Source organism: Arctopsyche grandis, chromosome 7 (genome assembly GCF_051622035.1).
Source record: "Arctopsyche grandis isolate Sample6627 chromosome 7, ASM5162203v2, whole genome shotgun sequence".
NCBI classification, from domain to species: domain Eukaryota; kingdom Metazoa; phylum Arthropoda; class Insecta; order Trichoptera; family Hydropsychidae; genus Arctopsyche; species Arctopsyche grandis.
In genome coordinates, this window is record NC_135361.1 from 22,029,791 (window position 1) to 22,053,385 (window position 23,595).

Consider the following 23,595-nt stretch of genomic DNA (forward strand, 5'->3'; position numbering starts at 1 on the left):
TGAATCATTACCAGGATAGCCGTCGCTACGAAAATCGCGCGCGCAGTCTCCTGTCGCACGGAAAATCGTTACAAAGGAAAATTGCCGTATAGGAAGCTGCCCAAATATTATTCAGCAAATGCAGTAACTTCTAGAAACTTGAACCATTTTAAAAATAAACTTGATGATTTCCTTAAAAATGGGTTTTTTGTTGTTTATCCTCTTTTTTGAGTTGTTTATATATTTTTTTCGGTTTTTGTTTTTGATTTTTATTTTTTTTGTTTGATTTTTGTATTTCTGTACTACTTTATGTACATATTAACAATCCCTTGGGTCCATCGACTTTGCCGCCTTTCGCAAGCATTCTTAAATAAATAAATAAAACCAATATTTGAAATTCTCTCGATGGTGCTACTATACGCTACTAGGTAACCAAAACTAATACATATTACATACTTATTCATTCACTGTGAATTGGCATTTTATATTACTTCAATCAGCTGTAGTTTTTACCATGCTTAAATAATCTTATCAAGTTTCAATTTAAATATTTAAAATTGTGTAAAGTTGTTCCATACACATATTATATGTAGTTGTATAAAGATGAATATTATTTTGTTTATCTACTATACAAATCTTCTGTTTCTAACATGGAAATTCTAAGTTATAACTATGAAATTTGGTATACTCTGTCTATTTTTATAGTGATTAAAATTAATTTGAAACACTTCCATACAAATTAATATTTGTAAAATGTTAAGTTCGAAAGGAAAGTAAAAAACAGTAATAATTTTTTTTAACAATTATAATTTTGATAGTTTTCTATATAAATAATACACATAGGGCGACCAATTTCACAAAACTTATAAAAAATGAACAACGTCATTAACATTAAATTGTTCATATAAAACTTAAAAACTTCAATCTCATAAGGTAAGAAGATATACAAAGAGACAATTTTATATACATATGTTTGTATATGTAATAATTTGAATAACATTATTCTGACAAACACAGAAATTGCATTTTGTAAAACCTGAAGATAATTATGTAATTTTACAACGTAAATATGTATATGTAAAATAATGAAGAAAACATGATTTTCAATAATAATAAATTGTATTTATGGATGAAGAGAAAACTTATTGCTTCAATTAATATAAGAATTTTTTTTATTGATGATGGTGAAACAATTTTTAACACCTTTAATCATTTACAATTATTCTATTAGGGTTCGGTAATTAATGTTTAAAAGTAATTTTTATTCAGTTTGACATGCATGATGATATAAATACAGGATCCCTTCGTAATTGATGATCCTCCATTATAATATTGCTGTGAAAAATAATAAAAAATAAAATAAATAATAAAAAACATTGAACATAAATAAAAAAAATAAATAAACAAAAATTATGTAGATATGTATGTGAAAAGAAAACTTTTTATTAATCAGGAAATATTGAAAATTTCAACTTTTTTATACGCTTCTGATATCTCTATTTTAAAATTTTATATCAACTATCAATTTACGTAAATATTATCCATTATATGGCAGAATTGTTCAATAGTCTAAATAGAAAAGGCATTTCTAGTTCACCGCGATACCCAGTATCATTTTAACATATTACAATAACACTGATTACACTAAAATCATAAATTATATTATTGTATGAATAAATTGCCCATAAATTGATTATGTAGTTATTGAGAGAACGTGTAAAATTACTAAGCTGATGGTTACATTTAAAATTTCATAGATTAATTAAACAAAGTGCTTTTAAGTATGTTTGAAATTTTTTAAAGAAATATGTATATACATATATGAGTGTCTTTCGCTATTTTGATTTTTATAATAATTGATTATACGTACAGTGCCGGTTTTAGGGGGGGGGGGCTGGGTCGGGCGGCACCCGAGGGCGCCAAATAAGTTAGGGCGCCGCACGATGTGCCAAAGGCGCTCTAAAATTTAAAATTACAGCGCCAAAATCCAAACAACATTTTAGATTAGAGCGCTAAAGGCGAAATTTTTTTCTAAGAGTGTTTAGAAAAAATTGCCCGAGGGCGCCATTGGGTGTAAGGCCGGCACTGTATATGTATGTACTATATTCAAGATGTCATTTAATGAAATATAAAATTAAATAAGAACATTTATAAAAACTAATGTTTACACTTCTTTTTCTTTTCTTGTCGAGTTGCTTGAACTGTTAATAAAAATAATAAAATCAGTTAAATATAAAATAATTGAATTAATCTTCACTTAAAAAAATAACGCATGAAAAATTTGTGCAATTTAAGTGGGTTACATTCTAACTGATTTATTTTTGTGTTAAACAAATTAATTATATTCGAATGAAAAAAATCACTTTTAATAGAACGTTAAAAAACAACATACATATATTTTTTAACATATTCAAAATTTCTAATATAATACATATACTTATTTATATGAGTATAAGTATATATTTCAAACTTCTTTTAACAAGTTTAAATTAAAAATTATAATTTTGTTAGTAAAATTAAATAAAAATAAATCTTTTATTACACATGGCCGTTGATTTTTTCTGTACTTTCCAATTTTGTGTTGGTGATTTGAAAGCAACATTTACATTGATCGGGCTCACAATCGCATTTTGGTTTTCTTAATTTGGCTGATGATATATCATTAGCTTGCACCCAAGCGACAATCTGAAAAGTTATTAAATTCAATGTTAATTGGACAAATATTTGTCTAAAATAATTCTAGTGTTTTATAAACTTATTTTTTTGAGATAAAACACATACTTCTGGTGGCATTTCTACAGGAGCGACAGCTTTGCACGTTCCTCCACATTGAACTTGATGAAGAAGATTCACTACAGTATTAGCTCCACATCCAATAACCCTTTGTCTACAAGTCGCCACTGCATTTACAAAACCATCGGATGATATAAATTCATGATCCATGAATATTGTTTTTTCATCCCAAAATACAGCCTATAATATATAATATAAATAATAAATTTCAGATATTTAAAAAGTTGAATTTTCAATTCAGAACAATAACATTCAAACAGACTACCTTTGAAGTGATTTTGAAAGTGGTTGAGGGTTTGATGAATCGACGATACCGTACAGTTGTGGCCGCTTGAACTACACCACCTCCGGCTTGTTTGATGCTTGCCCACAAGCCAGTTCTTTCATAAAACTCAGCTCTGGCAAAATCCAACTCCCTCAAATATCGCGCATTATTCATATGGTATAATAAAGTATCAATATCATTTGTAAAGCACCACGCTACAAATGAAAATGAAAATCAATTAAAAAAAGAGCTTTCAAATGCATCTAAAATATATATATATACGGATGAAACTTACATTTTAATTCAGTTTTTTCCATTATGCATATTTTATTTTTAAAATATCTCGCCTTTAATATGGTATATGCCATCCTTGCAAAATATGCAATGTCAAAAAATGAATATAGAATTAAAAAAGCCGCTATTATTACCACCAGCCATATTGGAGCACCAGAAGTTCCTTCGACAGCCATCTTTATATTTATAATTTCTTAGCAAATTTGTTTTTTGTAGAACAACACATGTAGTTTTTTTAATTTGGGTGTGATCTAAAACTTAAAAAAAATCGAACTTTGTTCAAACACATTAAGATTTTAAAAGCAGTATGGATTTTTCGGATTATGTATAAAATTTTTTAATTAAATATTTTTTTATTAAGTAAAGACTTCTGATAAAATGTACAGTAATATTTTTCATAAGCAAAGCCTTCACCACGCACAGTAAATGATTTACTTATATGAATAACAAAAAAAAAAAAAACAACATTGACACGGAAAATTAGTGTTCCAATTTTATTTGTCAAATCAGCATGTTGAGCAAGAATTTCAATAGATGACACAATTAATTAGAAAATTGTATTTTAGCATCAATTTTTAATCGAAAAAGATGTGCTTAACACGTATTGAATAAAACAATCCGGAATTACGACACATTTATCATTTAATTTTTTTTTTAATATAATATCCGATACATAAAAAAATTATAGGTAAGCGAGATTTAAAATTATGCAGGTATTATTATTGCGATTGTCAAGCGACATCGGCACTAGAGTCGGCTTTTCCTATAACCTGCATTTGCGCGGCGAATTTTCCGATTTACCGGTGCCCATGTTGGGAAAATCACGAACTGTGAGTAATTGCATTTGAAATTTCGAGACCTTCACCGTGGAACCTTGAAATTCATTGATTTGAGAAATATCGAACGCGTGTGTATGACATTTTACAAAGAAAATGGTTACCGCTATGTGAGTGGGTGATCAATACAGCTGACGAACTCACCCCCTTTCATTAGAGGTGAAAAGTAGCCGGGGGGTGGGTAGGGAGGAGGGAATCCATTTTCCACCTAAAACAGTTAGAAATGTGTAGTTGACCATATTGTAACATATTCGACAATAATTTTCAATTCCATATAAGAATATTCAACAACATAGTATCGACAGAAAATGTTTTATAAGATAAAATACAAATTACGAAATTTAAAATCCAATTTTCCCCTCATGACTAATTACAGAAAGAAACGTATTTTCCTTAACTGAAAAAAGCTTTCATCGATATGCTCAACACACGTACTTGTTTCCTATATATTTAAACCTGATCAGTATATGTTTAAAATACGCCTTCGTGAGGTGAAAAAAGGGTAAATGCATTTGTTTTTCATACATTTAATACATACATTGCTTTCCATGGTAAAAGGACAATTACGCACACGGCAATCGTTGCCACGAAAATCGCGCATACGGAATATCTGGCTCTTGAATTCTCGTTAGTGTAATAGTTCGCGTGGATGACTCTCGGTAGGTGGAATTTTCGAGTGCCAGATTTATTATATACTTATATACAGTGCCGGCCTTACACCCAATGGCGCCTTCGGGCAGTTTTTTCTAAACACCCTTAGAAAAAAAATATAAAAAACTGGATTACCATCCTCATTTTTCCCGGCTTTTCAGTTTCAGGCAGTGTCAGCAAAAACATAGAAATCCAAATGTTTGGATATAATTCTTGTAAATTGTGCTGTTTTATAAAATTTAATACAACGAGTGGATTCATTTTACCTTGAACATTATTTGAAAGAAAGGCTTTTAAATTGATAAGTTCATTGCTAATAATATCAGATTTTGAATTACGGTGAGCTTAATTTGAAGATCGGCTTTTTCCAGTAGATTGTTTGAATATAATTTTCCAAGTACAAATGTAGGACTTTTGGCGCACCGAGCGGTGCCCTAACTTATCTGGCGCCCTTGGGCACCGCTCGACCCAGCTCCCCCCTAAAACCGGCACTGCTTATATACCAGGAAGGCCTAACAAGTAAATCCCGATGCGCCTTCCTGGTCAATTACAAACAATGCAGCATTTTTATTACATAAGTCACTGAATTACGAGACACTGAAAACTCGAAACTAACGAGACATTTATGAATTTTAATTTTTACATAAATTTTATTGTACATTAATCAGTGGTGACATAGTAGGTAGGAAGGTTTTTAGCCAATTCAATCGAGGAACCGTTTCAACAATGAAATCAGAAAAATTGACAAATTCTGATAGGAAACGATCGACCCGGAGACACAAATATCCAAGTCTGACCAGCAGAATTACAGATATACTCGGAATAAATTATTGTCAATCAGATATTCCGTGATCGAGATTTTAGTGACGTATGCGAGATCGTCATGTGCGAAATAGTCAGAGAACCATTGTCTACAGTACAAGTGTACATATCTTCATACTTAAGCAGTCTGAAAGTTCTTTGCTATTTTCCTTTGGAAAAACTTCACCTCGAAAGAAATTTAAGATCACGAACGGATTCTTTACTTCTGGCATGTTTGTACCAGTTTGTACCAAATCTGGCACCCAAAAAATTCATCAATCGAGATGTTAGTGACGTGTGCGAGATTGCTTTTTTTCGGAATAATCGGTTTACCGATTTTACCAATAGCAAAGAACACTTTTAACATTTTATAAAGAGGTATTATTTTATTTTATTTTGATCTTTAATTTATACCAGAAAGGCCTAACAGGTAGCCCCAATGCGCCCCCCTGGCCAGAAACATTGTACATTTGATAAAAATATTATCAGTATTATACAAATTACAAAAATACATATCAATTAATATCCACAGAGACATACATACATATGGTCAAATTTGTAAATTTGCAGCAATTTATACAATTCACCAAAATTCAAGATAACTGAAAACTCGAGATTTTGCTAGAAAATGGATAAGGTTGCCAGTTTGTTGGAACCGTTTCAATGAAAATCAGATAAATTGTCAAACATCGGATAGGAAACCTGGAGTCACAAATACAAGATCTGGCCAGCATAAACCAGTGGGATTTGAACCCGTGACCACTCTGTTTAAAGCATTATATACTAACCACTGTGAGAAGCATGAGAAGGGTAGTAGACATAGTGGATAGAGTAAAGAGATTGAAATGGCAATCGGCGGGCCACGTGGCTAGGAGAATGGACGAAAGGTGGACAAAATAAGTGATTGAATGGTACCCGAGAGAATGCAAAAGAGTAAAAGGAAGACCGCAGGGAAGATGGGTAGACGAAATTAGGAAAATGTGCGGGGTGAGATGGATGAGAGTTGCGCCAAATAGAGACGATTGGAAGCGTGTTGGAGAGGCCTTCATCCAGCAGTGGATGGTGAATGGCTGTAAATGATGATGATGATGATTTGGATATATTTTTCAAAGAGAAAAAGTTGACAAGGACCGGAAATGTCTATAGATTTACATATAGGAAAGGTAAAAGATTCGAATAGCCATGGTTTGATGTATACATGCGTAATAATTATATCCAAACTATACAAAATATACCTAATGTTTTGTTAAGTCTATATATTTTCGTTATACTCCATGATTACTCGGTGTTTATCTGTCATATGGATCCATGATGAATCATGGTGATAATGATAGGTCTGCCTCTATGATTACTAAATTTCTAAATTTATACAGCGGTAGACGCGAGCAGTTTGGGCCTCTCATTCTTCAGTTGGCGATGACTGGTTGTGTCAAAGGCTGATTGTCAATGTCAATGTGACAGGTAAGTCACGACAGTCACCTACATATATTAAATTTGTAAAAGAGTTTGCCGATCGCTTTATGACTCCACTGTTGACATATGTGTGGATGAGATAAATACATAGTCAAAGTACAAGGGTCAATGCAGTTATTTAATCTCATAAATGTATATAATCAGTATATCACGTACTGTTGAGTTGTTTGTTTCTTGACGATTTAGTTCAAAATGTTACTCTAAATAATATTAATAATATATACTTCATCGATTTAAATTTTATAATTCTTGTTTTTTTATTTATTTATTTAGAAGCAGTGCTTTGGAAGATGGATTTCTTTTTCTGGTTAGGTCTAGCTGTATTTATTTACTATTTTGTTATGTTCCTGCTATTAATTTTTAATGACAGTGATATAGCTACAACATTTGCTGAAAAATTTGGAACGTCTATAGGTATTTATATATATATATATTTTTTGCAAAAACTATATTTAGTGTGCACGTGATTCTAATTTCATTTTAAAAATTTGAAGATTCTCTTCGTGGCAAGGTTATTTGGATCACTGGAGCTTCGAGTGGTATCGGTGAAGGCTTGGCATTAACATGTGCCAAAGTCGGTGCTAAACTTGTACTATCAGCAAGACGTGAAGAAGAATTAAAGAGAGTTAAAAAGGAATGCATAGGTCAGTTAAGGTTTTATTAAAAGTGAAGTATTTATTTTCATTAAAAAATTTTATACGATGCAAGTTTATTATTTTGAGGTTTATTTGTCAAGAATCATATATGTATATATATAATATCGCTATTCTGTGTGTCTGTGTAAGATAACGCTCGCTGTACTATAATAGTCGTTTCGATTCGACATATATGTATATGCACATCACGGGTCTGGTTCACTGCATCGAAAGTCGAAAGATCGAAAATCGAAAGATCTTAAGTCGAAAGATCGAAAAGAATGTATGCATGGTAAACGGTACTATGTATATATATCTTTTTGTCGTACAGCCTTACTTAATGTGCACGGGCAGGTTACAAGAGGAGCAGCCTGTTCCTCTTGTATCCTGCTCGCGCACATTAAGTAAGCCTGTACGACAAAAAGAGAGAGAATTTTACCGCATACCACTGATATATACATATACATACATATATACTACCCGCTCTTCATATGTATGCATGGTAAACGAACAATAATAAAGATTTCAATTTTTTGACTTTCGATGTGGAGACGGCCACCAGCACATCACAGCTAACACACTGTCAACAAAATGTACGAATATAATATCGAAAGAAAAATACTTCTATACATATATACTGTTTGCTACCACTGTTTCCTCTAGGAAAATTAGCCTCTGAGCATATTTAGTGCCATCTATTGAAAATTTATTTAATTAATTTATTTTTCTATTGGTGTTTTATATTGTTTATATTTACATATGTATATAGGTTGGTTTACCATTTTTTTTTCATATTTTAAACAATTAAATATAAATATTAGGCAATTTAAACAATTAAATACAACAAGTACAACGCTAGTAAAATATTGCTAGTTTATAAGTGAAATCTAGTAGTTTTAGTTTTGATTTTTGAATTAATAATAATAAAATGCTTTTTCTTACATATTTTATTTATATTAAAAAAAAACTTATGTATAAAATTTTCTGCGCGAACTGAGCAGTTTCTTTGAAGAAGTTGATAAGCAGTATTTTTAGTGACAACGGTAATTCAAAAGTGTATTTATTTAACTATCAGTGCAAACACTATCAATATTTAACACTCCATTATACGTGTTATTACTTTATTTTTTGCTAACACAGAATTTTTTTTACAAAACATTTACTCTGGAACTTTTATTTTTTATTACATACCTCCTTTACGTTTCATTCAAAATAAAAATTAAGAAAACTCACTTCATCTCTTTTTTTTAACTTCTGTTTTGTTTACTTTAAAGATTCAGTTTGTATTTAAACATTATAATACGGAAAATTTGCGTTTAAAACGACAAATCAAGAAAAAGTATTCCGCAATACAAAAGCTCGATTTCTCTGCTTTTCTGAGTGCAATTTCATTTGTATTTAATTCAAATAATTGTTTTTAAAATGTTGTCAATTTTTTGTTCCTAATTATTCTGATCGATTTTTCGTGACCTTTTTTTATTGGATCATAATATACTAAATGTATTATATATTATTATTTTTTCAGCCATCTCAAATGGAAAATTAATAGATGCCGATATCTTAGTACTACCGATGGACATATCAGATATTAAATCTCATCAGAAGCTGTTCGACAATGTGTTGGATGCTTTTGGAAAATTAGATATTTTAGTCAACAATGCGGGAAAATCACAACGTGCTTTGTGGGAAGATATTGAAGTAGAGGTAGATCGAAGTCTATTTGAATTGAACGTCTTCGGACTGGTTAATTTGACAAGAATTGCTGTAAAATATTTCCTATCGCGAGGAGAGGGTCATGTTGCAGTGACATCAAGCACAGCTGGGATTATGGGAGTACCATTCTCGGGATCTTATACTGCCTCCAAGCACGCTATTCATGTAGGCAAATTAATATAAAATTTTATATAAATTATTTGTAGGTACTGTTTTGTTGAAAATATAATTTTCAGGGATACTTCAATAGTTTGAGAACTGAAAAGTTTACCAAGAATTTAAAAATTACTGTATTTTGTCCCGGACCAACATTCACCAACTTTTTGCAAGAAAGTTTCACCAGTAAGATAGACGAAAAGTATGGACAATCAGTTCAGTCAAACGATAAAAGGATGACTGCCGAAAGGTGTGGATATTTATTCGCTGTTGCTCTGGCAAATAAAATAGAAGAATCATGGGCTGCTGTGTTTCCAATTATATTGCTATCTTACTTGAATATTTATTTCCCAAATTTAATGAAAAGGTATGCCACTTAATTTTTAATAATTTTTATACATAAAAACTCAAACAACTTTAATTAAATCATTTTTATATTTTAGAATATTCATCATTCTCGGCCCAAAATATTTATTAAAGCTACGCGACAGTCGAGTAGCTATGAAAGTGGAGCAGTAATATTATTATCATTACTTTCAACTGGTTTTTATTTTATATAACTTTTACATTGCTGACTTAAGCAATTATTATTTTGAAATGTTTTTAGAAACAAATAATTGTACATAAGTACAAATTGATATTTTAAAGTTGTGATTGCATATGCCTTTAAAGTTGCATATGTGTGTACTGAAGTGGCATCTACATCAATTATTCATATAATAATGATATATAAAATGTACTCATTTCATACATAAGATGTAAATAAATATAGTCACTAAATATATATATATGTATTATGTATGAAGAATATTGTATCTGTATATTTCTATAAAAAATATTTATCAAAAATAATGCTAATATTTTTAATTTGGAGAAGGCTCTCCATTACTGCTTTCAAGTTTGTATTTTTTATATATGTATAATTTTGAACGAAATTTTTATAATTGTATTGTTATAACTATATTGATGACCAAACCGAGCAAAATGGCAAAGTTTGAAAACGATCGGATAAGAGCCCAAATATATTTTTTATTTTTTTTTAGGTGGCCTGTAGCTACGCTATAGGCCACCCATTTAATATTTATTATTTAACACACATGTGTATTTATTTTACTGATTATAAGATAATTTAAGTACAGGTCTGTTACAAAAAGTTGGCGCGTTCTCATACTCACGCACATGCGCGCGAAAGAGATAGAGCGTCTTTTTATTATTGAATGCAGTGTGAAAGCATGCTATGCATCTATTCAGACACTACACAAGCGCACTTGTTCGCGCCAACTTTCAGTAACAGACCTATATACATATGTATATGTAATGTTATTTGTTTAATAAAACTCATTTTACAAAACGATTTTTTCAAGCTTTTATGACTCAATATCTCATTTATAAAATAATTTAATTAAACTAAATCATAACTTAATTAGTTTCAAGTGTCTATAAAATATATTTTGAGGAAATAAATACAAATCAAATTCGCAAAAAAATTTATTTTACATATTCATTTGTTTATATGTATGTATAAAACTACATAATGACTATAAAAAAAGAAATCTGGTTTATTCTATTGGCGCTAGAACTTTCTTTCTTTCTTCCTTACCGCGTAGAATAGCTTCTTTAAACAATCTTCCAAACAAATTTATCGAACACGGTGTATCATCATTACCGGGAACTGGATATGTGATGAGATTTGGATTACAATTCGAATCTACGATCCCAATTGTGGGTATTAACATTTTAGCGCTGTCTCTAACAGCAGTGTGTTGACTCAGTACAGTATTTAGCGTATTAAAAAAAATGCAGAGGTCTGGCAAACGCGTCTCAGTTCCAAATTGATGAGTTGAATTAGTGAAGATTCCACCTTTCCAAAATTTGGTATGTGCGAATTCGTTACATTCGATTGCATACTTTTCGACGGTGAAGGCGTTTTGTGCGTTTCTATTCAAGAAGAGGATGATGCCTCCCTTATATGCGATGTGGGCTGCGAAGTTTAGCGCTTGTCTAAGATGGTCAGCTGTTATGTCCAGATCGAATATGATGTGGCCGAGTCTTGAGCCGTATATATACGGAGTCATGTTTGGGTTCAACGAGCCTTCTTTGTGTCCATAGTGTACTCTTGCATCAAATAAATCTTTCACGGTAAACAAATTATGCACGTTGAAAAAATCAGGATGTTTCAGAGGATCAATCTCAGGAACTTCTAAAGCTACAATTAAAATATTCGATTATTTACTGTTATTTAATCAACCATTTGAAACATACTTAGCAAAAAAAATCATCACACCTTTTACATCTTGTTCCTGTGGAAGTTTTTCAAGCTGTGTTTGAGTGCAGAATAATTTGTTTTGAGCATTTTGGAAAGAAGTTCTCAAAAAATTCGTGGACCTGATGCCTGAAATATTAAATGAAGTTTAAGACAGAACTTAAATAAATATAATGCAATAAACCAACGTGAGTCAAATCACCTAAGGCAGCTATTTTAGACGTCATATTAAATAATCGGTATGTATATTAACCGATTGAGTGTAAAATGCCAGTCCAAATCAATAAATCTTAACCTCTGACGAAAATGTGACAGATAGGCTAAAAATACAATAGTTGATGGGCATGTCCAATGGAATAAAAATGTTATAAATACAATAGTTGATGGGCATATCTAATGGAATAAAAAATGTTATAAATATGAAAACTTGAAATAATTAGTTTCCTGAGCCCAATAAGTACAAAAACACACGTCAATTTTACAAAATTTTTGCGAATACATAATTAAAGCGAAAGTAATTTCAAGTTCGTGAATTCTAAGGTAAAAAGATAAAAGGTGTCAGGCATTATTGAATAGACTTTTATCCCTCCTCCTCCCAATGGTTTTCCCATTAACTACTAACTCAATGTTATTTTAACAGTATTTTTTTCTTTTTAAGATATTACATTTTTTCCTGGGAATATGTATGTAATACAATCGTTTTTTTTTTAACTTTGTTAAATAATCACTAATAACATTGTACAAATATGTTATGTCAAACTCCTTATCCCTTTCACAAATACATATTATAGATAGTTCAACCAAATTATGGAAAATGTCATGACAATTCTTTGAAATGTAATTTTCCCATTGGATTGGAGAATTTAGTTTTCTAATCTAGTTTTCACCAATTTATGAACAGCGCATAAGGAACTGTACTAAATGATAATAATATATTAATTCACTATATATTTTCAATTTATACCAGGAAGGCCTTACAGGTAATCCCAATGCGCCTTCCTGGCCAGAAACATTGTACATTATTTTAATACAAATATTATAACTATTATACACAGTATATAAATACATATTAATTAATATCCACAGAGACATATATGGTCAAATTTGTAAATTTGCAGCATTTTATACAATTCAGCAAAATTCGAGATTGCTGAAAACTCGAGATTTTGTGAGAAAATGAGTAAGGTTGCCAGTTTGTTGAAACCGTTTCAATGAAAATCAGATAAATTGTCAAACATCGGATAGGAAACGATCGACCTGGAGTCACAAATACAAGATCTGGCCAGCACAATTAATAATTAATATCCACAGAGACATATATAGTCAAATTTTATACATTTTCAGCATTTTAAACAATTCAATAAATAAACATCAATTAACATTCAAATATTGATGGTCAAATTAGTAAATTTTGTAGTATTTTATACAATTCAGCGAAATTCAAAATTGCTGAAAATGGGTAAGGTTGCCAATTTTTTAGAACCGTTTCAATGCAAATCAGATAAATTGGCGAATTCTGTTAGGAAACGATCGACCTGAAGTCATAAATCCAAGGTCTGGCCAACAGAAACCAGTGGGATTTGAACCCGTGACCACTCTGTTCAAAGCATTATATGCCAACCACTGGTGTATTCTGCTGGTTCATTTGGATCCAAATAGCCATCGACTGTAGTGTTTTCTCTGAATTTTATTATTTAAAATTTTTAATAAACATGACAGACAAATAATCATGGGCGTGCGTTGAAGTGTTAAGGCATGTGGTGTCGCGTTGGCCATACATTGCCACAACCTCAGGAGTGGGACTCCTGGCGTCCGCGTGCCGTCTGTCGTCTTGTTTTTCCGGCTTTTCCGGGTATTTTCCGGTGTTGGTTAGTTCCGGCCGACGGCCGGTGAACCGGCGCCATGGTGTTGGCTGATTTGGGCCGCAAGATCACCTCAGCCCTCCTCTCCCTCACCAAAGCCACCATCATCAATGAGGAGGTTCGTCACATCATCCACTCACCAACAGCTGATCACCAATTTTACCCTTCAACTGCACGCGGTGCACTTTCAATCCTTCGTTGCATCACTTTGATGCAGTATCATAGTTATTGCCTTCAAAACAATACGTCACATATGTCACACTGCAAAGTAAATCCAAAACTTGGAACAATCTAATGATTATGAGGAATTGATTTGTTTAGTATCGTACATTAAATCGCTAACATGTATCATTCTATCGTTGTTTTTTAATATATTTTTTATTAATTAAATTGGGTCAACTTTACCATACATGTACATATGTTGATTTTTTTTGATTTTTAAATGCTTTTTATTATTACTAAATTATGTTCACAATACATCTTATATCTATTTTAATAGCTACTGATCTACTGATCATTTTCTATTTTACAATTTTAAATTCATTTTGTTAGTAATCATAGTATTATATTATTATAATGTTAATATGGACAGCGTAATAGGAAAAAGAGCTCAAAAACCTATTTACAATTCTTATAAATGCTCATAATACATCTAATACATAATATTAATTAATGACTCTATAAAGTCGATGAACTAAAGCAGATTGTGTTTAGGTAATCTGTGTTTATACCTGAAGGGTATAGACATTTTGTTGTAATCACCGAGACTCTTCACAAGTGTGTTAGTATGGTGTTATTAGTGATTCTGTCATAGAATCTACTGGTTAGTTTGTTAGTAGATAGATGTCGAGGTTTTTTTATCAAGTATTGTTTTGCACAAGTTATAAAAGCTTTTAAAAATAAGCCATTCCAAAATTTACGGTATCAAATAATGGTACCATTCTCTGTCGGGGTCCGATTCTTGACAATTTTTTAAGGATTTAGGTTTTAAACAACAGATAATTCCATTATCCTATATAAAATAAATTAAATCATTAGAAATTATCAGCAAATATAAAATTATACTATACATTGTGGTTTCCTGTAGTAATCTAAATAAGAATTTATCACATTTTTGTAGGTATTGAGTTCTATGCTAAAGGAGATATGCGCTGCATTACTAGAAGCCGACGTTAACATACATCTGGTGAAGAAATTGCGCGAGAATGTACGAGCTGTTATCGATTTCGAAGAGATGGCTGGCGGTCTCAACAAGAGACGGATGATACAGTCAGCTGTGTTCAAAGAACTGGTCAAGGTATTGCTTTCAATCGCCTGTAAATACCCTTCATTTGTAAACTTGTAATATGAATGTTGAGGCTATTTTCATTTCAGCTAATAGATCCCGGAGTGAAACCATACCAGCCCCTAAAAGGAAAACCGAATGTTATTATGTTCGTCGGACTACAGGGTTCCGGTAAAACAACAACGTGTACAAAATTAGCATACCATTATTTGAAAAAGAATTGGAAGTCTTGTTTAGTATGCGCCGATACGTTCAGAGCTGGAGCTTACGATCAAATTAAACAGAATGCTACCAAAGCCAGGATACCATTTTATGGCAGGTATATAAAATAGTAGAATTAGTCAGTAATTATATATATTTAGGACAAATGGTAGACATGTCCGGTAGTAAATATGAGGAAATAAAGAGTCGTATGCATAGAATCGCTCTCAGCCTCCAGAGATGTTGCTACAAAAACTCAGCACGGCAGAGTTTGTTCATTGTTTGCTAAACTTCGTCTCTCTCTCTTGTCTCTCTTCTGACTTTCCGTCTCTCTTCTGACTTTCCGTCTCTCTTCTGACTTTCCGTATCTCTTCTGACTTTCCGTCTCTCTTCTGACTTTCCGTATCTCTTCTGACTTTCCGTCTCTCTTCGATGGCTCGCTTTTAGACGATACTTTTGTTAACAATGACCATTCTATGCATTCTACTTCTATGGACGTATGTAATTAGAACGGAATGGAACCATTTTGCCTGAAGAAAAAGATCTTCGATCAATGTGTTTTGAGAGTGATGATGTATGAATGAAAAACACCAAGATGCTATATTTTTTTATTTATTTTATCGTTAATTTATACCAGGAAAACCTTTCAGGTAATCCAAATGCACCTTCCTGGCCAGAAAAATTTGATACAAATATTATTAGTATTTTACACAGTACATAAATATATATCAATTAATATCCATAGAGACATCTATGTTCAAATTTATACATTTTCAGCATTTTAAACAATTCAGTAAATAAATATCAATGAACATTAAAATATTTATGGTCAAATTAGTAAATTTTGCAGCATTTTATACAATGCAGTGAAATTCGAGATTGCTAAAAATGGGTAAGGTTGCCAATTTGATGAAACCATTCAATGAAAATCAGATAAATTGGCAAACTCTGTTAGGAAATGATCGACCTGGAGTTACAAATCCAAGGTCTGGCAGCAGAAACTAGTGGGATTTGAACCCGTGACCATTCTGTTCAAAGCATTATATGCTAACCACTAGTCTATTTTGCTGGTATTCTACTACATAAAGTCCAATGCATTCAAATAAGTATATTGCGCTCTATGCTCGGCATATCCAGGAGATATTGGAATTGGTGGTTGAGAAGTATTACAAGGGTAGTGGATATAGTGGTGAGAGTTAAGAGATTGAAATGGCAATGGGTGAGTCTCGTAACTAGAAGAATGAACGAAAGGTGGACAAAATAAGTGCTGGAATGGTACCCGAGAGAAAGTAAAAGGGTGAAAGGAAGATGGGTAGACAAAATTTAAAAAATATGTTGGGTTGAGTTGGATGAGAGTTGCGCAAAACAGAGACGAATAAAAGCGTGTTGGAGAGGCCTTTATTCAGTAGTGGATGACGATCATATTTATAACTTAAAGAAGTTTTAATGCATCAATTTCTAATATCATTCATATAAAATGTAATGATTTTCAGTTACACAGAGGTAGATCCTGTAGTTATTGCGCAGGAAGGCGTTGAAATGTTCAAAAAAGAGGGATTTGAATTCATCATTGTAGATACAAGCGGTAGACACAAACAAGAAGAATCTCTTTTCGAGGAAATGTTGGCAGTTTCGAATGCTATCGTGAGTACATTATGAGACGTTGAATGATTTGTATTTTTATTAATTATCATTATGTAAATGTATACGTTAACATTTGAATGTCCGTGTTTTTTTAGAAACCAGATAATATTATTTTCGTGATGGACGCCACGATTGGTCAGGCTTGCGAGGCTCAGGCTAGAGCTTTTAAAGAAAAGGTTGATGTAGGTTCCGTAATTATTACAAAATTAGACGGTCATGCAAAAGGTGGTGGTGCCCTTTCTGCGTGAGTAATTTTAATTTCATTGTTTATATTAAATTATTTCACCGTTTGTTTCGTGGAATGAATTTTTGTTGTTGTTAAATTTTCCAGTGTCGCTGCTACAAAGAGTCCAATAATATTCATCGGTACCGGTGAACACATAGACGACTTGGAATCGTTCAAAACTAAACCGTTCATAAGCAAATTACTGGGAATGGGCGACATAGAAGGTTTAATAGACAAAGTCAACGAACTAAAATTAGACGACAATGAACTTTTAGAAAAAATCAAACATGGTCAATTCACTTTGAGAGATATGTACGAACAGTTTCAAAATATTATGAAAATGGGACCGTTTTCACAAATTATGGTAATTTTATCAAATCCCACTAACTGTATGGACATAGTTTTGCGCAATGACTGTTTTTTTTTTAAATTATTTTTGATATCTGTAACCTTATATAATTTATTTATTTTATTAATTACATACCAGAAAGGCATTACAGGCAACCCCAATGCGCCTTCCTGGCCAATTACAAATATTGCAGCATTTTTTATTCATTATATAAGTCACTGAATTACGAGACACTGAAAAACTCGCAAATCAATGAGACATCTATCAAATTGTACACAAACTTATTTATTGCAAATTAATCAATCACAAATTATAGGTGCAATATTGTATATAGGAAGGATTTTAGTCAATTTTTACCGGGAACCGTTTCAACAATTTCAACTCTGATAGGAAACGATCAACCTGGAGTCACAAATCCAGGTCTGACCAACAGCATACTCTGAAAAATTCATTTTCACTTGAGGCCCGGCCCTGGGATCGAACCCGGCACCTCACGACGCTAAGCAGAAGCTTAACGCTATGCTGCTGGCATAAATAATAAAATAATAAAATTTTGTCTTACAAAACAGCATTTAAAGCATAACTATGTCTATATAAACCTCACTGATTGAATTAGCTGAGTGTAGCCTGTATGTATTATATAATATTAATGAAAGTTTGACTCAGTGCGTTGGTTTTATCATTATAGGGCATGATACCTGGATTTTCTCAAGATTTAACTTCAAAAGGCAGCGAGCAAGAATCAATGGCTCGCTTAAAACGACTCATGACGATGATGGATTCAATGAACGATGGTGAGTTAGATAATAGAGACGGTGCAAAATTGTTCTCCAAACAAAACGGCAGAGTCATAAGAGTAGCCCAAGGCGCCGGAGTCACCGAGAAGGAAGTCAAGGATTTAATTTCACAATATACAAAATTCGCGGCGGTGGTGAAAAGGATGGGCGGCATCAAAGGTCTCTTCAAAGGCGGCGACATGGCTAAAAACGTCAACCAAACGCAGATGGCAAAATTGAACCAACAAATGGCGAAGATGATGGACCCCCGAGTGTTGCATCAAATGGGCGGTGTGTCGGGTCTTCAGAACATGATGAGACAATTACAGCAAAGTGCCGGTGGATTAGGAGGACTGTCAAATTTAATGGGTGGGAAATAGCATCGTTTGAACAACTAACCCAGCCGTGTATAATAAATAATAACTATTTTGTAGAAAGTTTAATTTTTAATAAGCTTCCGCCAGATTAATCGTATGATAATGTATATTGTTGTGTTGAATGAAATATGAACTGAAAATGAGTGATTTCGTTTGGTTATCAAGAGACCTCTCTCCTCCCCCCCCCACATACACTACACTTGTATTAAAGAATGTGTGTTGTAAAACATTTTTATTAAATTGTGTAAATTGAATATAGTATTTCGCATTTGTATTTGATTCTTAAAATAAAACAATTTTATATCAAGATTTTATTCAACAATTTAATTATGTAAATATTTAATAATGTAGATTTAATATTATATGGAGGCAGTTTTGAAAAGAGGATCCAACTGATATGAGTCATATTTTGATCATTTTAGAATTTAATATATTCTACTTTTTACTATCAAATATTTTGAGTTTGCCTTTACGTTGTTTAAAAAGGCTATTTAAGCTATATCTCATACGTGTTGGATCTTTTTCGTAGAACTTCTCCATATGCATAATTGATATGTCTGATACGGCCATGGTTGAATTATACTTTGGAATTGATTTTGAATACAATTTTTAATTTGTATATTACTGCCTTTTTGTATGCCTTAATCGAATGTGCTAAAGACGTTAATGTATATAAATTTATTTCGCTACATATTATACATATGTACTGTTATATCATTGGGAAATATGCATAGTCATTCTTCATTTTAGGTTATATTTGACTACAAACTGTTTTTTTGTTGGATCAACAAGCACTATTGTGCCGAAATATTGTTCACATCAATTGCTATAAAATGGAAATACAGTAAAAAACGAAAATGCTAATTTGCAATTACAAAATACTTTTATTTCATAGAAATAGTGTTACGTTACATTAGTTTTATTTACAATTTAGAACCATTGGGTATAAGGAAGGTTGTATTTAGATAGCACTGGAGCGGAGTAAGACCCTTGTAAGTCGTAAGGGTATTGATTGTACTGCGTGAAGTATTGAGGGTAAGCATAGTTGATCGGAGCTGCAACTTTGGTTACCAAAGGAGCTGAAAACGAATTGGTAGTTGCGTACGATGGAGGCGCACTCGATTTGTGGAATACGTTTCCTTGATCCTTGATGTACGAAGTGATGAAGTTAGAAGGATACCCGTAAGGGAACGCGGGGTAAGTATTGGGAATGTATTGTTGTGGGTAGACAACGTTGTTAACCCTCAGAGGAGAAGCAATAGCTACAGTGTGGGATGGGTAGTTGAATTGACCGGCGGTAGTGATTACTGCTGGTGCTTTAGCTTCGTATGGTGGAACGAAGTGAGTTGCAGGTGCAACTAGAGAAAATGGAACTGGAGCAGCTATTGCAGGCTCAGCTGCTACTATCGGAGCTGGAGCTTCAGCTACTACTGCTGCAACTGGTGCTGGAGCTGGAGCTGCTACTGCTATGACCGGAGCTGGAGATGCTACTGTTGCTGGGGCTGCCACTACTGCAGCTGGAACAGAGGCTGCTACTATGGGGGAAGCTACTGCAGCCACTGCTGGATTTCCAACGACATGAGTAACGAGACCGGTAGCGATCGGTTCTTTTTTAACTACTGCGTTAAATCCATTTATTGGATCTGCAGTGTAATCCACCGTGCGTTTTGTGCCATCGGGATCAAACAAGGAGTAAGATCCTTTTACGACGTCTCCGTTACGAGTCTCATATTGACTTTTGAAGTCTCCGGTGATGGAATCTTGAACATCATAAGCGTAAGCGTATTGAGGATTTGGATCGTAATCTGCTTTCAGAGGAGTTACGGCCACCGCTGCGGAAGGTATCACACTGGAACGAGCGCAGCTGACCAGAACTCCAATTATCAACAACTAAAAGATGAAGATGAAATTAAATAAAATCGACTCCTGCAATGGAATTTGTTGCAATAGTAAATTATAAAGTTTTAATTGGGAAATAATCACACATTAATATTGTTATGGACTGCATGGCTTTTTATGCCTTTAATTTGTTCTTGCAGTTAAAAATGTACTAAAAAAATTGTACTAAATTATAATACATATATGTATATTGATTCAACGAAGAAACAGTGTTCTTAAATATGGGTCTGGTTCACTGCATTGAAAGTCGAAAGATCGAAAAGCAAATATCGGAAAGCAAATATCTTAAGTCGAAAGATCGAAAATAATGTATGCATGGTAAACGGTACTATGTATATATAATATATATCAGTGGCGTGCGGTGAAATTCTCTCTCTCTTTTTGTCATACAGCCTTACTCAATGTGCATGGGTAGGATACAAGGGGAACAGCCTGTTCCTCTTGTATCATGCCCGCGCAAATGAAGTAAGGCTGTACGACAAAAAGAGATAGAAATTTACCGCACGCCACTGATGTACATATATGTATACTACCCGCTGTTCATATGTATGAATGGTAAACGAACATCGTCATAAAGATTTCGATTTTTCGACTTTCGATGCGGTGACGGCCACCGCTTAAGTATATATGCATGTAAATTTAATTGTAAAAAAAATAAAAGTTTTTAAATAGAAAAATGTTACAGTTATCGATTCACATTTATATATTTTATATATAAGAAAATATTGAAATGCAAATAGAAACAATAATAAGAGAAAGAAAATAACTGAATAGGAAGAACTGCAAAAACTTATTAATTTTTAGGAAATCATCAAGTTTATTTTTAAAAGGGTTAAGGTTATTACAAGTTACTAACCACTCTATTTGGAAAGAAGGAATCTCAAAAATTTTGCCAGATACATTAATCCTTTTGGAGTTTGAGAGTACGACCTCTCAGGTGAGTGATTTTCAACTTATCATAGGATAATTAAAGCGGGTATTTATAATTTTGAATATTTCGATTAGATCGCATCTCGCTCTGTTCGTCTCCAATGTGGAGAGTTGTATTCTTTTCAATCTCATAAGGTTTAATACTATGCCGCACGGGCATGCACTGCATGTGTACCATTTAGATTTAGGGACCCAAAGGGATTTTAAATTAATATATTACATATTTTTCAAATAAAAGTCGTAAAAATTTTCTTAAAATTATTTATAAGACTAATGGAAGCACTATGTAGTTAAAAGTTTATACTCCAAAACTGCGTGTCCAATTTTCACGATTTTGCACTCCTCTCACGACATTTAATGGTTTTCCGTTATGGTACAGTAATAATATTTTTCTGCAATGATCTATAAGCCCGATGTTAAATTAAAAAAATAATGGTTAATAAAATATTTTCGTTTCATATGTGAATCACGTTCTCGTATTTTATATCGTTCGAAATTTTCAGATAGTTATTTTATTTTAAATGAAATATTCGATAGCGTGATTTACTATAGTTTTTTTTCTTCAAATTAATAAAACATAACTCAGAGTCAACTCAGGCTTGGTTAATTAGCAATATAATAGATTGAACATGAAAAAGCTTCTACAATGTCGTTGTTAGATGTAATTGCAGAATTTATGACTTTGAAGGCAAGCAAAAAGAACATTTAAATTATATAAGATAATTATCAATTTAATTTAAAAATTAAAACTAAACTAAACTTTTGCTTATAATTTGCATGCGGGCCCAATTTTTCTAGTTACGCCACTGTTTGATAGTGATATATGTAAGTTCGAAAGGCATTTTTGATTTCCTTCTTTGAACGCTTTCAATACATTTTAAAATTTTCACTTTTAAACTTTCACAGCTTATTCAAATTTAATTTATACACATATAAAACACTGATGAGATTGAAAATACTCGAAATTGAGTTGATATTAAAATATATATACATATGTATATATATTTTAATATAATATTTAATATGTATATATTTTGAGAAGTCTTATAAAATATTTGTGTATGAATTTATATTATTATTTTGAGGCTGAAAAAATCCTCAATATTTTTAATGGTAATTGGAAAAAGTAATAAGTATGTAAGTATAAAAAGTAATTGGAAAAAATTGACTTCCACAAAACAAATTTCTGTTTGAAAATTTCAAAGTGGTGAAATAAATGCTTATAAAATATAATATTTAATTGAAAAAAATTGTTTATATAAAAAATATTTTCATTTGAATTTGAAATTGTGATTATTTTTAAATGAAAAAAATATAATATTTAAAATGAGTATTCATGTATGTATGTATGTACGTATCGTCAAGCGTTAAGATGAAATAGGGGTTGATTATACACAGGGTAGCAGATATATTAGGTACCTTGAAAGCCATTGTGTGTATCGTGTCGTTTCGTAAGGTGTAGAATGACAGTTTTCCCGTGTCGTCAGCCATTTATATACCTATCCTTAGTCTAGCTCCAATTAGGGTAACCAGCCGCCTTCCGCGAGAGATCCTTCCTACGCGCCCAATGTCCTTGCTCGACAAAGATTCGTCGGACGCCAAAACGGAACGAATTTGCATATTTCGAATTATCTAACGATATTTATGAACGATCGCGGCGGCGATCTGCTCTATTATATTTTTATTTATTTTTCTTTAGACGGGCTTATTATTCCCAGTGGCGCCTGGACGTGGGTAAAATTACTTACTTGGCACGGCATTTGCGACACGGTGGTAGATACGATCGTTTCTTCAACGAATTTTATTTTTATTTTTATTTTTTACATAACAGGAAAAGCCTGTTCCTCTTGTTCCTGTTGAACCCTGCTCGCGCAAATTAAGTGAGTATGTACGTGAGTATGTACCGTTTACCATGCACCCTTTTTTTTGATCTTTCGACTTCAGATCTTTCGATTTTCGATCTTTGCCTTCCGATATTTGTGTTTTCTGTAATTTAACATTCTGGCTCGTCACGTAGACCCATGTATTATATGGGTGACCGTGAAAAAGTCGAAAATATTCGTTTATCATGCATACATATGAAAAACGGTTAGTATATATATCAGTGGCGTACGGTAAAAGTCTCTCTCCCCCCGTCGTACATCCTCACTTAATTTGCGCGAGCAGGATACAACAGGAACAAGAGGA

General features: G+C 32.5%; 5 protein-coding genes across 12 annotated transcripts; 2 read left to right on the forward strand and 3 right to left on the reverse strand.

The window, feature by feature from the left end:
- Window positions 1–777: 777 nt before the first annotated feature.
- Window positions 778–8,724, reverse strand: LOC143914395 (protein THEM6-like). 4 transcript variants are annotated; one of them, XM_077434603.1, is made up of 7 exons: window positions 8,670–8,724; window positions 4,272–4,375; window positions 3,333–3,588; window positions 3,038–3,252; window positions 2,761–2,952; window positions 2,522–2,664; window positions 778–1,314 (listed from the first exon to the last, which is right to left on the reverse strand). In XM_077434603.1, exons 3-7 carry the CDS (start codon window positions 3,505–3,507, stop codon window positions 1,245–1,247), a joined length of 795 nt encoding a protein of 264 aa, XP_077290729.1. In that variant the 5' UTR covers window positions 3,508–3,588; window positions 4,272–4,375; window positions 8,670–8,724; the 3' UTR covers window positions 778–1,244. The 4 variants fall into 4 exon arrangements, with proteins under 4 accessions (XP_077290729.1, XP_077290728.1, XP_077290730.1 ...); XM_077434602.1 differs by lacking the exon at window positions 8,670–8,724 and adding an exon at window positions 6,855–7,041 and having other exon boundaries at window positions 3,333–3,582; XM_077434604.1 differs by lacking the exon at window positions 8,670–8,724 and adding an exon at window positions 6,855–6,972.
- LOC143914392 (dehydrogenase/reductase SDR family member 7) lies at window positions 6,987–10,949 on the forward strand. Of its 5 annotated transcripts, none has more exons than XM_077434597.1 (6): window positions 6,987–7,080; window positions 7,366–7,506; window positions 7,587–7,736; window positions 9,253–9,605; window positions 9,677–9,963; window positions 10,040–10,949. In XM_077434597.1, the coding sequence occupies exons 2-6, from the start codon at window positions 7,383–7,385 to the stop codon at window positions 10,113–10,115; spliced, it is 990 nt and encodes a 329-aa protein (XP_077290723.1). In that variant the 5' UTR covers window positions 6,987–7,080; window positions 7,366–7,382; the 3' UTR covers window positions 10,116–10,949. The 5 variants fall into 5 exon arrangements, with proteins under 5 accessions (XP_077290723.1, XP_077290720.1, XP_077290722.1 ...); XM_077434594.1 differs by having other exon boundaries at window positions 7,065–7,286; XM_077434596.1 differs by having other exon boundaries at window positions 7,065–7,224.
- On the reverse strand, window positions 10,941–12,223 carry mRpS2 (mitochondrial ribosomal protein S2). Its single transcript, XM_077434599.1, has 3 exons — window positions 12,062–12,223; window positions 11,881–11,988; window positions 10,941–11,802 (listed from the first exon to the last, which is right to left on the reverse strand). Exons 1-3 carry the CDS (start codon window positions 12,084–12,086, stop codon window positions 11,156–11,158), a joined length of 780 nt encoding a protein of 259 aa, XP_077290725.1. The 5' UTR covers window positions 12,087–12,223; the 3' UTR covers window positions 10,941–11,155.
- A 1,350-nt stretch (window positions 12,224–13,573) lies between these two features.
- Window positions 13,574–19,453, forward strand: Srp54k (signal recognition particle 54k). Its single transcript, XM_077435336.1, has 7 exons — window positions 13,574–13,839; window positions 14,842–15,018; window positions 15,096–15,325; window positions 16,701–16,851; window positions 16,947–17,095; window positions 17,183–17,441; window positions 18,115–19,453. The coding sequence occupies exons 1-7, from the start codon at window positions 13,762–13,764 to the stop codon at window positions 18,580–18,582; spliced, it is 1,512 nt and encodes a 503-aa protein (XP_077291462.1). The 5' UTR covers window positions 13,574–13,761; the 3' UTR covers window positions 18,583–19,453.
- LOC143914927 (uncharacterized) lies at window positions 19,439–22,990 on the reverse strand. The gene is made up of 2 exons (XM_077435337.1): window positions 22,828–22,990; window positions 19,439–20,469 (listed from the first exon to the last, which is right to left on the reverse strand). Exons 1-2 carry the CDS (start codon window positions 22,897–22,899, stop codon window positions 19,510–19,512), a joined length of 1,032 nt encoding a protein of 343 aa, XP_077291463.1. The 5' UTR covers window positions 22,900–22,990; the 3' UTR covers window positions 19,439–19,509.
- Window positions 22,991–23,595: the final 605 nt, after the last annotated feature.

Bases quoted from the DNA above. Each gene is read 5' to 3' on its own strand.
- mRpS2 (XM_077434599.1), bottom strand. From the start codon at position 12,086: ATGACGTCTAAAATAGCTGCCTTAG. The intron at 11,989-12,061 runs GTGATTTGACTC...TTAATATTTCAG, and splicing joins GTCTAAAATAGCTGCCTTAG to GCATCAGGTCCACGAATTTT. The intron at 11,803-11,880 runs GTGTGATGATTT...TTTTAATTGTAG, and splicing joins ACAGGAACAAGATGTAAAAG to CTTTAGAAGTTCCTGAGATT.
- Srp54k (XM_077435336.1), top strand. From the start codon at position 13,762: ATGGTGTTGGCTGATTTGGGCCGCAAGATCACCTCAGCCCTCCTCTCC. The intron at 15,326-16,700 runs GTATATAAAATA...AATGATTTTCAG, and splicing joins AGGATACCATTTTATGGCAG to TTACACAGAGGTAGATCCTG. The intron at 17,442-18,114 runs GTAATTTTATCA...TTATCATTATAG, and splicing joins GACCGTTTTCACAAATTATG to GGCATGATACCTGGATTTTC.
- LOC143914392 (XM_077434597.1), top strand. From the start codon at position 7,383: ATGGATTTCTTTTTCTGGTTAGGTCTAGCTGTATTTATTTACTATTTT. The intron at 7,507-7,586 runs GTATTTATATAT...AAAAATTTGAAG, and splicing joins AAAATTTGGAACGTCTATAG to ATTCTCTTCGTGGCAAGGTT. The intron at 9,606-9,676 runs GTAGGCAAATTA...TATAATTTTCAG, and splicing joins CCTCCAAGCACGCTATTCAT to GGATACTTCAATAGTTTGAG.
- LOC143914395 (XM_077434603.1), bottom strand. From the start codon at position 3,507: ATGGCTGTCGAAGGAACTTCTGGTGCTCCAATATGGCTGGTGGTAATA. The intron at 3,253-3,332 runs GTAAGTTTCATC...TTTCATTTGTAG, and splicing joins GGAAAAAACTGAATTAAAAT to CGTGGTGCTTTACAAATGAT. The intron at 1,315-2,521 runs GTAATAAAAGAT...TATTTTTCACAG, and splicing joins GAAAAAATCAACGGCCATGT to CAATATTATAATGGAGGATC.
- LOC143914927 (XM_077435337.1), bottom strand. From the start codon at position 22,899: ATGGCTGACGACACGGGAAAACTGTCATTCTACACCTTACGAAACGAC. The intron at 20,470-22,827 runs GTACCTAATATA...TTCATCTTTTAG, and splicing joins TACACACAATGGCTTTCAAG to TTGTTGATAATTGGAGTTCT.